General features: G+C 45.8%; 1 protein-coding gene across 1 annotated transcript in view; it reads right to left on the bottom strand.

The window, feature by feature from the left end:
- The window catches only part of SEMA3D (semaphorin 3D), a 92,460-nt gene that overhangs the window by 60,430 nt on the left and 18,368 nt on the right, over window positions 1-13,662 (bottom strand). The window contains exons 3-5 of the mRNA XM_066633607.1: window positions 10,411-10,473; window positions 7,724-7,843; window positions 1,047-1,140 (exon numbers count right to left, since the gene is read on the bottom strand). Coding sequence (XP_066489704.1) covers window positions 1,047-1,140; window positions 7,724-7,843; window positions 10,411-10,473 — 277 coding nt within the window. The remainder of the gene's footprint in view (window positions 1-1,046; window positions 1,141-7,723; window positions 7,844-10,410; window positions 10,474-13,662) is intronic.

Here is a 13,662-nt window from a genome sequence, read left to right as displayed (position 1 = left end):
TTTCATCAGGCACAAGGCTCACAAAACCACCTGGGAGGCTATGTTCTCATTTGGCATAACCAAGCGTCTTGCCTTCCTATTAAAAAAAAAAGGCATGCCACTGGCTACATTTGTCTTGGATGCTATCCCTCCAAAGTGTTCCAAGGGGAGAGTTGGCAGCCCCACACATTGGCCTCTGTGGATCAGTGATGTGCCTGATCTCTTACTAAGGAAAAATCCCCACCACCACCAGGGGATTGGTTCAAGGATTGGGTGAAAGTCCTTCACTTCCAAGTGACAGGATATTTTCAAACACTTTTAGCTGCAATATATCCAATTAGGCTCTATTGTTGGCCTGCCTTTCACCCTCTAATGCAACATAATATATTCTTATTATACTTCCACTGAGTCAACTAGCGAAGAATCCTCCCCTTTTGACATTTCAGGCAGAGGACAATAAACTGTAGAATTACTCACATTCTAGTAAATCATCACTTTTGACTTAAAGACAAAAGGATAATTTTTCAAGACGGAAAAGGATACTTGATAGCAATTAAAAATCCTGCAACAGTCTCTGTTGTGCCTTCTTAAAAAAAATAATGGGAGTCGTGACCTTGACAGGGTCCAGATCAGAAATGATCAACCTCATTATCTGAGAATAAAAGCTGAAGATTAGTCATGTTCTTTTTATACACACACACTGTGACCAAGCGTTCAAAGCAGTGATTTTCAACCAGTGCGCAGGTTCAACCTTTTTCAAAGGTCTGCAGTTGCTACAGGAGTTGAATGTTGCTGGAAAAACTCTTTCAGGTTTCTGGCTCTGTTTCCAGGGCAACTGCCTGTAGTAATAAATTGTCTGTTCCTCCTCCTTCCATTAAGGCTTTGCAGGACTGCCAAGAGCACTGAGGAGGAGAAGGTGGTTCATGACACCGAAAGTTTGGGAACCCCTGAACTAGGGGCTTCCTGCCTTGCAAATGAGTCTCATACCCACTGAACACGCCAGCCCATAAATTAAACTGTCCTGAGTTGCAAGGACGGGGTGATCGCCAACCGTACTGAAAGCTCACCTGTCATAACAGATGCAAAGGGCTGCTGAGGATCAAAGGGACATTTCAGCCTTCCAGACTCCAGGTTCTGGGCATCAAACCTGAACACCACCTCCTGCAACACAAAGGGTGCTTCATTAGCCTGGCGTTACAGCAAAGAGACGTTTGAGTTCAGACATGAAGGCCGTGCATGAAATGGAAGCCGCCTGACTTATGAATCTTGCGATTTTCCATAGCTGCCTTACATCCTCCTTTCATGTCCAGATTTATAACTTCATAACTCCGCAATGCATTCAACTGGCGAGACCAAACTGGTTGATGACATTCCAACTAAAAGGTGAGCTTGAGGCTTAAAAGCCGGCATGGGGTGTGCATGTGAGGAATTCAAGCTGACTGTGCCACAGCACGGTTCCCAAAAGTTCCTCTGTACATTTCTTGCAGAAGGCGCTCTCGATCGTTTGGTGAAGCCAGCAATCCAGCCACACTAAATGGGCTCTGAGGGAAGGCTGGAGACAGACTTGAGACAATCCTTCTGTTGGGTGTCCGCTGTGCCACCTGTACTGGTGACCAATCTGCTTTAGGTGCAATTCAAGGAGCTGATGTGAAAGACATACTAAAATATTATGACACAACACGGGGGGGGGGGAGGTTCATGCACAATGAGACTATTGGCTAATTGTTACTTCAGCCACTGTAGAAGTAGCTGTTTGTGGTCCAGGGCTTCATGTTTTTGAATTCCAGATGTCACTGCCAGTTCTGACAGGCTGATGGATGCTTGGCCAACAAGGTGGCTCTTGCATTATTATGTCTGTATGCTTACTGGAGCAGAAGGTACAGCCAGCCTGCTTCCACGGAACTGAGATAACATTTGGCATTAACTTCCATGGCAAGAGGCCCAGATATTTACTCTCATTATATTGAACTATGTGGCCCATGGGGGGAAGAAGGTTTTACATAGCTTTAAGCCTAGGTTCAAAGGCACCTGCCCACCAGCCAGACACGTCTCTTCCCACGGCAGGGCATCAGACCACAGGTAGTTGGCCAGTCTCAGAGGTTAACCAGCAGGTATGCAAAGCTCATTAGAGGAAAAAAGGACTTCTTGAGCCTTTGCTTCCCCAACAGGAGATTAAAGTCTAGACTCCACCAATCACGACTGTGTAGCTGGGTTATCACAAAAATGAGAATAATTGTTATCTGGCCCTTGGACGATGCAGAATGAAAAGAAAAGAATTTGGCATTGTAATGCAGCCTGACTCTTACACAGAGAAAACCTACCATGTTCCCTCCTTTGCTTTTTGTGATGGTAGAGCGTTGGCCTTCAGGAAATAACCCACTTTTTGCTTACAGTGTTAAAATAAACAAATGTTCCCTTTTCCAGCCCTAGGAAGCAATGGAGTTTGCACAGAAAGGCAAGGCCAAGAAATCAATGCTCTCGGATTACAAGCTTTAAGAAGCAGGAGCAGAACAATGTGACCTATTGGGGGAAATGATGTGTGCTTCTAGGTAGGTGGCAGAAAAATAAAAAGCACACTGGAAGATGAGAAAGACCCTGGCCCCACTTCCCGAGAGTCACAGATTTATTTCCTTTCCCCACCTGGCACAATGGGGAATGGATAGGACCCACTTTAACTCTGAGTTGCTGTGTGGTTGCAGGTTGCAGTATGACTAGGAAGGAAGAGACCTCCCTGAGATTTAAACTGGTGGGAAAGGAAATGGCTCATCTCTCCCACCTCCATCTCTAGCAATGATTACAGATAAACCAGCCCTTCTCCGGACCCCACCACACCCCTGGACTTACTTACAGTGGACTATTTGGTACTGTAAATAATCCTCCTACATGAAGTTTACAGTGGATTCAAAGTGGAGAGTTCCCCTGTTCGGTTCACTGTACAATAGGATCGCAGAGGCTCCTTCTGGACTGCCCTCTGCGTTAAAGAGGCATACTTTGGGGCAGCTTAAGAGCAGTTATGAAAGAACAGGGAAGAGTCAACAGATCGCTTGCTCTCTCCATGGAAAACATTGACCAGTGGATGCAGATGGACAGGATTTGCCTGGGATGAGGGTCATCTCTCTGCCATCATATCATCCTAGATCAACAGTAACCACACCTTCCTTTTCAGACCGTGTTATGGTTTTCCATGACCCCATAAAGATGGCAAGGACAGAAACTGCAGTACCTCCCTTAATCAGCTGCTAAAACTAATACAGAGCTGTGGGATGAATTGCCTCTAGAACTGAATCAGCTGAAACTGCAGGTGGAGGAATTGGACGTTTGAATTTGGACGTTTGGACGTTTGAATTTGGTCCTGGAGGCCAAATTTAGGCTTTTAGGCAGGAAGCTGAAAGCCAGGACCTCAAAGGTAGCGTTCTCTGAAGTGCTACCTGTTCCACGCGCAGGGCCAGCTAGGCAGGCGGAGATCAGGGGTCTCAATGCGTGGATGAGACGGTGGTGTAGGGAGGAGGGGTTTAGATTCGTTAGGCACTGGGGAACGTTTTGGGACAAGCGGGGCCTGTACAAGAGGGACGGGCTCCATTTGAACCAGAATGGAACCAGACTGCTGGCGCATAACATTAAAAAGGTGGCAGAGCAGCTTTTAAACTGATCCCTGGGGGAAGGCCGACAGGAGCCGAGGGGCATCCGGTTCGGGACTCCTCATCCCATAGGGATGAGGATGGGGAGGTTAGAGAACAACAAGACAAAGGCAGGGTAGGAGAAGAAATTGGGAAAGGTAGGGTGATGGGATGTGATAGACGATTTGGCACGATGAGAGGATGCGGGGACAAAGGAGCGAATAAGCAGCCCATCCTGGGGCATTCCGTGTATAAATGCTTTTATGCGAATGCCCGAAGTCTACGAGCAAAGGTGGGAGAACTGGAATGTCTGGTGACAAGGGAAAATATTGACATAGTGGGCATAACGGAAACCTGGTGGAATGCGAAGAATCAGTGGGATACCGCAATCCCGGGCTATAAACTCTACAGGAGGGACAGGCAGGGGCGTGTTGGAGGTGGGGTGGCCCTTTATGTTAAGGAAGGGATAGAATCCAGCAAAGTAGAGATTGAAGGTGGGTCCGACTCCACCGTAGAATCTCTGTGGGTTAAATTACCAGGCTTGTGCAGCGATGTAATACTGGGGGCGTGCTATCGTCCTCCAGACCAGAAATCGGATGGGGACCTTGAAATGAGGAAACAGATCAGGGAGGTGACAAGGAAGGACAGGGTTGTAATCATGGGGGACTTCAATTATCCTCATATTGACTGGGTCAATTTGTGTTCTGGTCACGATAAGGAAACCGGATTTCTTGACGTGCTGAATGACTGTGGCTTAGATCAGCTAGTCATGGAGCCCACCAGAGGACAGGTGACTCTGGATTTAATTTTGTGCGGTACGCAGGACCTGGTTAGAGATGTAAACGTTACTGAGCCATTGGGGAACAGTGATCATGCTGCGATCCGTTTTGACGCGCACGTTGGGGGAAGAATACCAGGCAAATCTCTCACAAAAACCCTTGACTTCCGACGGGCGGACTTCCCTCAAATGAGGAGGCTGGTTAGAAGGAGGTTGAAAGGGAGGGTAAAAAGAGTCCAGTCTCTCCAGAATGCATGGAGGCTGCTTAAAACAACAGTAATAGAGGCCCAGCAGAGGTGTATACCGCAAAGAAAGAAGGGTTCCACTAAATCCAGGAGGGTGCCCGCATGGCTAACCAGCCAAGTTAGAGAGGCTGTGAAGGGCAAGGAAGCTTCCTTCCGTAAATGGAAGTCTTGCCCTAATGAAGAGAATAAAAAGGAACATAAACTGTGGCAAAAGAAATGTAAGAAGGTGATAGGGGAGGCCAAGCGAGACTATGAGGAACGCATGGCCAGCAACATTAAGGGGAATAATAAAAGCTTCTTCAAATATGTTAGAAGCAGGAAACCCGCCAGAGAAGCGGTTGGCCCTCTGGATGGTGAGGGAGGGAAAGGGGAGATAAAAGGAGACTTAGAGATGGCAGAGAAATTAAATGAGTTCTTTGCATCTGTCTTCACGGCAGAAGACCTCGGGCAGATACCGCTGCCAGAACGGCCCCTCCTAACCGAGGAGTTAAGTCAGATAGAGGTTAAAAGAGAAGATGTTTCAGACCTCATTGATAAATTAAAGATCAATAAGTCACCGGGCCCTGATGGCATACACCCAAGGGTTATTAAGGAATTGAAGAATGAAGTTGCAGATCTCTTGACTAAGGTATGCAACTTGTCCCTCAAAACGGCCACGGTGCAAGAAGATTGGAGGATAGCAAATGTCACGCCTATTTTTAAAAAGGGAAAGAGGGGGGACCCGGGAAACTATAGGCCGGTCAGCCTAACATCCATACCGGGTAAGATGGTGGAATGCCTCATCAAAGATAGGATCTCAAAACACATAGACGAACAGGCCTTGCTGAGGGAGAGTCAGCATGGCTTCTGTAAGGGTAAGTCTTGCCTCACAAACCTTATAGAATTCTTTGAAAAGGTCAACAGGCATGTGGATGCGGGAGAACCCGTGGACATTATATATCTGGACTTTCAGAAGGCGTTTGACACGGTCCCTCACCAAAGGCTACTGAAAAAACTCCACAGTCAGGGAATTAGAGGACAGGTCCTCTCGTGGATTGAGAACTGGTTGGAGGCCAGGAAGCAGAGAGTGGGTGTCAATGGGCAATTTTCACAATGGAGAGAGGTGAAAAGCGGTGTGCCCCAAGGATCTGTCCTGGGACCGGTGCTTTTCAACCTCTTCATAAATGACCTGGAGACAGGGTTGAGCAGTGAAGTGGCTAAGTTTGCAGACGACACCAAACTTTTCCGAGTGGTAAAGACCAGAAGTGATTGTGAGGAGCTCCAGAAGGATCTCTCCAGACTGGCAGAATGGGCAGCAAAATGGCAGATGCGCTTCAATGTCAGTAAGTGTAAAGTCATGCACATTGGGGCAAAAAATCAAAACTTTAGATATAGGCTGATGGGTTCTGAGCTGTCTGTGACAGATCAGGAGAGAGATCTTGGGGTGGTGGTGGACAGGTCGATGAAAGTGTCGACCCAATGTGCGGTGGCAGTGAAGAAGGCCAATTCTATGCTTGGGGTCATTAGGAAGGGTATTGAGAACAAAACGGCTAGTATTATAATGCCGTTGTACAAATCGATGGTAAGGCCACACCTGGAGTATTGTGTCCAGTTCTGGTCGCCGCATCTCAAAAAAGACATAGTGGAAATGGAAAAGGTGCAAAAGAGAGCGACTAAGATGATTACGGGGCTGGGGCACCTTCCTTATGAGGAAAGGCTACGGCGTTTGGGCCTCTTCAGCCTAGAGAAGAGACGCTTGAGGGGGGACATGATTGAGACATACAAAATTATGCAGGGGATGGACAGAGTGGATAGGGAGATGCTCTTTACACTCTCACATAATACCAGAACCAGGGGACATCCACTAAAATTGAGCGTTGGGCGGGTTAGGACAGACAAAAGAAAATATTTCTTTACTCAGCGCGTGGTCGGTCTGTGGAACTCCTTGCCACAGGATGTGGTGCTGGCGTCTAGCCTAGACGCCTTTAAAAGGGGATTGGACGAGTTTCTGGAGGAAAAATCCATTATGGGGTACAAGCCATGATGTGTATGCGCAACCTCCTGATTTTAGGAATGGGTTAAGTCAGAATGCCAGATGTAGGGGAGAGCACCAGGATGAGGTCTCTTGTTATCTGGTGTGCTCCCTGGGGCATTTGGTGGGCCGCTGTGAGATACAGGAAGCTGGACTAGATGGGCCTATGGCCTGATCCAGTGGGGCTGTTCTTATGTTCTTATGAATAAAGCCCCTGAACATACAAAACTAGAATGCCAAGGAGTGAGCTGGGCCCCAATATGTTTCTCCCCAATATTCAGTCCTCCAACTGTGATCTGAAGCGATCCAGTCTGGCAACAGACTGATTTCATAGGCCTGCTCATCGCGTTTCAGCTCTATGGCAAAAGAGCAGGGTTACTCCCATAAACAGACAGCCATTACTGAGAACATCTATTAGTACCAAGTTCTGTAGCCATTTTTTGTGTTCTGCCTCACCATTCCCATTCCACCTACCCTGATACCATCTTATGAAGACAGGCTTAAGTAAAGAGATTGCAATCCAGAGCACATTTGGGCTTAGCAAGGCTTCTGAACCAGAGTCGCCAAAATCCAAATTGAACACTCTACCCACAACACAACGCTGCCTCTTGAAATGGAAAAGGTGACATTCTTTCAACTCCCAACCTCCTCCTGCTGGGGAAAGGTCCTGTAAGATGTCTGGATAAAAAGTGTTCTTTATTTATTCTAAAATGCTTGATCCTGTCCTTCTCATAAGGTTCAGGGTGGCTTACGAGATAAAATCAAAATTAAACAAAAAAAAAATCAATTAACATATAAGTAGTAGATTTTGCATCATTAATCATTTGAAAAAGTGACCCTGTACAGAACCATATTAATCACCTTGTTAGAAGAGCAAAGAGGTTTGCTAACATGCAATAGGCACACAACAAAAATGTGAGAACCTGAGGTCTTCCACGGCTGGTAAGAACTTAACACTACCCGGCTGTTTGCATAAGGGCCTGTCAGATCATTTTTTATATGCTCATAGACAGTATTTCCATGGGAATGGCGGATGCAGGGCCAAGTCAGAGCCATTCTTTGTCATGCCCCATTTGGGAGTGGATTAAATTACCTCTTTGTGTGTTCCAAGCTCGATGTAGCCACAGACTGGGTGGAAAGCGCCCGTCCCGCAGACATAAACATGCGTCCTGTTGTAAGGCTGGAGGACTCTGACAAAGTTGGCACATTCTGTCTATGGTGGAGAGAGAGGCGGAAACTGTTCATGACAGACGACACTCCAAACTGACCAGTACGAGGACACTGCCCAGAAAGATGCAAAGCCACCTGGAGAAAGGTCTCCGCCCGGCAAGTCTCAGGGCAGGACTGGCTCTTTCTCAAGAGAGCCAGTGTGCAGAACCTCCCTCTCAGGCACCTCAGAAATCACAAACAGCATCATCCCCAGAGCAGGGAAGAAACACAAAGTTTGCTTTAGGGCTGTACATAAAGTATGTGCTCTTTTCCAGGCAATGTTCTCCTCCCTTCCACGTGCTGTATGTTGCCTCATTCCATTTTAACCAATGCTATGCACCTCCTTTGGGACAGCACTGGCACCTCCCAGGGGAAATGTTACTCTGGAGGAGGCCCTGCGTTGACAGTTTTCCAGAATCATGTGGGACCCCTCTGAGAAATTCCACTCTTCTCACTGGGACCCCTCCTGCTTCTCTCAAAAGTCTCCAGGTGTTACACTTGGGGAGGAGTCCTCCTGAATTGGACTACCCAAAGATAGTCCTAAAGGACTACCCAAAAGAAAGTTCTCCCACAATTTATCTGAATGGGAGCTACAAGAACACTGTGCAACTCTTCACTACTTCTAGGCAGAGGTGTTCTTAACCATCATCCATTTTTCACAGATTTCATTCTCCCCCCCCCCCCCAAGGAGGAAAAGTGCAGAAGGTGTTACGTGTTTTTAATCCAAGGGCTCATTTTTATAAATTATAACTATAAATTATAATCACTTTTAAAGGTGATTAAAATAGGTGGTATACATACATACATTATACATAGGTGGTATAATGTCAGCAGATTCAACCACAGTTATTTTCTATGCACCCCCCCAGTCCAGTCCAGTCCTTTCTTCATGTTTGTATGTATGTTGCAGATTTCCCAGTTTGTTTGTTTGTTTGTTTGTTTTTGCAGATTACAAGGTGTTTTGTTGCACAAAATGAGCAGAAAGCAGACTTATACCACCCTCTACTTATAGGGCAAATGGCACAATCCTAACCAACTTTCCAGCACCAATCCAAGGGTAATGCAGCTCTGAGGTATGTTGGCAACCTTCAGTCTCGAAAGACTATGTTATCGCACTCTGAATGGTGGTTCTGGAACAGCGTCTAGTGTGGCTGAAAAGGCCAATTCGGGAGTGACAATCCCTTCCACACTGGGAGCAAGGAGGCCTCCATGACCCCCCCTCCCACACACACACACACACACACACAGCAGGGTGCTTCACATGTCCTACTGGCACAGTTGTGTCAGTGCTGAAAAGTTGGTTAGGATTCGGGCCATGATCTACCATGAAGTAGTTATGAATGCAGCCCTGTCGTTTCAATTTAGAATGGGGTGGGTCTTTCTGAGACTTCTGGGGACATTCTTGGAAAAAGGAAAAAAAACCTCAAGTCTGTTCTGAGAATTCTCCCAAAGGCAGATGCTGCCAGCCTTTCACTGGCTCCTTGTAACTATCTGATTTGCTTCATCCGCATTTGGCTAGTTGCTTCATTTCAATTCAGATTGTGTTTTTTTTTCAATCACTTCCCATTTATTACAGTGGGAAAAATTCAATTCCTTGCAACTTTTTTTATTACTTCTCAGAACTCAAAAAAAATTACAGGGATGGAAGCCTTCCACAAGTGGACCAAGCCAGCTAGATTCCATCCCAACAGGTACTTTGAGTTTTTAATCGAGGAGCCATTGCATAACCGGAAAAGCCTTCTGCCAGTTCTGCACAGGGATGACCCAAGACCTCCTGTCACCTGAGGCTGCACATCAAACGTGCCCACCCTGAGTTGGTTACACACCAGCCACTTCTCCCCTCACTCCTTTGACTGGGAATAAAAAGAGGTGGCAGAGCAGAAGAAGAGGGAGGAGAGAAGTAGTGGGTCAGAGCATCTCCCTCACTTCCTCCCCATTTTCCTCTTCCAATAGAGGGAGAAGGAGGTGAAGCACTCAAAGTGAGTGGGCAGAGGGAGGTGGCTGATCCCCCCCCCCAACCAATGAATGAACATCTCACTCAGCTATGTGTCTTTGCTGCATTTCAAGCAAGCACAAAGATGCCTGAGCCTCTCCCCCTGCAGGAGTTACGCACAGAAACGAAGTCTGAGGTCTCATTTGATGAATCTTTTGTGCTGTGGTCAGTTTGCAACCAGGTCACAGGAAATAAGGAACTAACTTCAGGAAAGTTCCCTGAAAATTTCCAGAGCTCCCAAAGAAGCTCACAGCTTCTGTGGATTGTGGCTCAAGTGCAAGATGGGGGAGGGCAACAATATGAAATATATGCTCATGTGAAACTGCCTCGGGCTGAGTTCCACTGTCTTTGTCCATCTAGCTTAGCGCTGTCTACAGTCATGGTCATGGATCCTTCCTAGCCCTATACAGATAGTTTAAATTTTGAACCTGGGCCATTCTGCATGCAAAATACAGCTCCAGCACTGAGTTACAGCAATGCCCTAAAGCAGAATCCTATACAGGAAGGATCTGGGGAGGAGCAATTGCTTAGTATATATTGGTGCAACTAAGGGCCATGTGAATACACATTGTACTTACATGAACATCTTTCCCAGCTAGTTTGCATAGATCCACCTTGTCCTTTGCTGCAGGCCAAAGTATCTGTAATGGACAGAACCGGAGATGTGTTTTAGGCTCACAAGACTGTAGGCTTTATTTCAGCCACATGCATTTCTTCACCTGTCAGACTGGCATTGCCGTGTTTCTCCTGAGGCGCTCCAAGCAAAGCTAACTTGGAGTACACTACGCATCTTGAAGTACAGCTGTGCACGCAAGAAAGGATAGACCCAAGGGTCTCTGCTTCTCCTTCTCTAGCTTGGGAAGCAAGCACACCAGTGAACTGGACACAATGACCACCACTAGGGGCCAATCAGGTCAAACTAATGCAGCTGTTCCTCTTTCCACACCCCCTGGCTAATCTACAGCATCTTCTACAAACACAAACTTTATGCACCTGAAAGATTTTCTAAGAAATGACTCACAAGCAACATTCTATATGATGAACATTGAATAATTAGATGCAGGGCCACAGCAACATTCTGCAAGATGAATACTGAATAATTAGATGCAGGGCCAGACCTCTGGTCTACCAGCACAAAATATCCAAGTGGGATGTGTTAAACATGAAGTATGGCTGTATTTTAAGGAGGTCTCAGGCTAAACGCACAGCCACATTCTCTTTATATTTGATGGTCCAATGGTGCAAATTGTACTTGGGTTTCATACTGGTTCAGACACTGTCTGGGGGGAAAAACAGCATCAATTGTCAAAAAGTTTGGAATGAGACAGAATAAGCTAATGCCCCATTTAACTTCATTAGGGTAGAGTTATACTATCCTTTTTTCCACATTCAAAGCAGCAAACTGTCATTTCTACCAGGAAGCCTTTAAAACAGCATCTGCTGAAACCTAAGATCCCTGCAAAACATTTTAAAGGAGAAACTCCATCCGAGTCAATCAATGACCCTCCCCAAATGTCTCTGAAAGGAAAGATGTCCTCAGTCTCGCTAGAAAGCTGAAGGGATGTGCAAAGCATTCCTGCTGGTGGGGACCTTCCTCCTGTTTTCAAGAGCCAGGGATGAAGGCATTCATTTTTCTAAAAGAGGCATCTCACAACAGGCAAGTCAACTCCTTGTTATTCTGGCTGGGGAATCTGATCTACAGTCAATCACGACTAACTAGGTATCGGTGTGCAGTCAGGTGTCTCAATTAAGCACACTGATAGGATTATTAATCACAGCCTGCGGAATATTGTTTAGCATTGCCAGGTAAAGGTCAATTGAGGCTGGCAGGGCAATGTTGCTTATAGTTGGCTGGCGAAAGGGAAATTACCAAGAGCTTCCTTCAGAGGCAGAAGAACTTTAGCTTTGCAACCCATTTCATATCTAGGATGCAAACCATACAAACACGACCAGGATTTTGTCCCGTTCTACCCCATCCCCCAACCTCAAATGGTGAAAGCCGGGCAGAGCGCTATTCTTACACAAACATGTAATTTTTAATGTGATATTTAGAAGATCCAAAATTGCGATATCTTATCACATTGCGCATTCTCCTTCCACAATTGGTCTATTATGTGAAGTAGGGAAAGATACATGATTATGTCATACAACACAGAAAGCTACTACATGAAAGGGCTGAAACTGGATATGCTTGCAGCAGCATCTTAGTGTTACAAACTGTAGCTCCACTCTCAGGACGCACATCTGTGCCCCCTCCCCACTCTTCAAACTTCAGGACCCAGATCATGCCTTGAATCTCATTAATTTTTGTAACACTTCAGTGTGTGTAACCAAAAAATGTGTAGGTTCTAAAGACCTCCCTTGTCTCACTTTTGGTTATTTTTCTTTCATAGCATTTATTTGGAAGATTCCACGGTCAAAGCTTCCTTCCAATTTTGTGAGTGTTATAATGCACATCTTTGATCTCAAAGCTTATCAGGCCTAAAATACTTCCAAAAATATTTTGTTAAATTTAGTGACCGGAAAGAAAATAAAAGTCCTTAATAAAAAGTGGACTAATATGTTTTTGATCAGCAAGATAAAAAAATCCACTTTGCAGCACTTTGTTTTCAAATATACATCTTGGATTCTGCATTATTCTACACTGGAGCAGAAATGGAGCTTCTAATTAAAGCCACACTGTTAGAACCAGAGCACAACCAAGCACAGCACTGAGTCATGTTTCTGGCAGAGCACACGCTATACAATTTACCAATTAAGTTTTATTATCAATAACAAAGTATTCTAAAATAATCAGAATTAATTGATTTTAAATGAATTATTATCCGAAGGCAACATTTCCCACAAACTGGAAACAAGTTCCATTGAACTCAGCAGAGCTTGTTTCAAACTAAATATGCTTCCGATTGGACCGCATATAGATTAGTTAGTTTAGTTAGACTGGTTCTCGGTCTCAAAGAAAAAATACCTTCCAAGATGCTGGTTGCTGTGACATACGCCTGCTTCATTTAAAGGTAAAGAATGAATTTGTTTTTGCTTTTTTCCCCATCAGAACTCTTACTTCTATTAATGTGAAAGTGTAAAAACTTTTAGATTGCTGTCTAGACAGACATTTCCAGGAGTAAGTCCCATTGAATACAGTGGAACTTGCTTCTGAGTAGGCATGCATAGGATTGCACTGATGATTTTTAAAATCAATCATAATAATAATACAGTTAATATGTAGTATTCACAAAAATAATATTTTGTTTTAAATCAAAACACTAAAACTTAAGATGCTGAGACCAAGAGTAAGTTGCAAGACGACTTGCAGCCCAAACCTACCCCCCCCCCACCCAGTACAGCATTGCTGAAAAGGAACACATTATATCCAGCAGGGGGGACCAGGAAGCTTTGGAGGGGAAAGGAGATGTGCAGCTCAATCCTAACAGTGCCACTGCAAGGTGCGGCAACACCAAAATGGCTACTGCTGCATCCAGTGGCATCGCTGGATCTGCCAGACGTCTATTTTCATCCCCTTCCCCCAGGGAAGGCCCAAGCCCTGCAATGGGACTTTTCAAGTCTGTGCTGGTTATTTTGCGGGCGCAAACTTGAAAGCCTCCGTGTTAGGCTTTGCAGCCTGACATGGAGGATAGGATATGGTGGACCAGAACCCACCCACCCCTCCCAGACAGGTTCCACCCCCCATTCGAGAACCCCTCTCCCCCACAAACCTGATTACCGCCCAGAGTTTTTCCCTTGGTCCAGGCAGCATCCATCTATCTGGCGCTGGGCCCAGCGCTGACTGGTGCTCGGCCACTACCAGCACTCCCTGCCCAGACGGTGCCGTA

This window comes from Tiliqua scincoides, chromosome 7 (genome assembly GCF_035046505.1).
Source record: "Tiliqua scincoides isolate rTilSci1 chromosome 7, rTilSci1.hap2, whole genome shotgun sequence".
NCBI classification, from domain to species: Eukaryota; Metazoa; Chordata; class Lepidosauria; order Squamata; family Scincidae; genus Tiliqua; species Tiliqua scincoides.
This window is presented reverse-complemented; position numbering and strand designations above follow the sequence as displayed.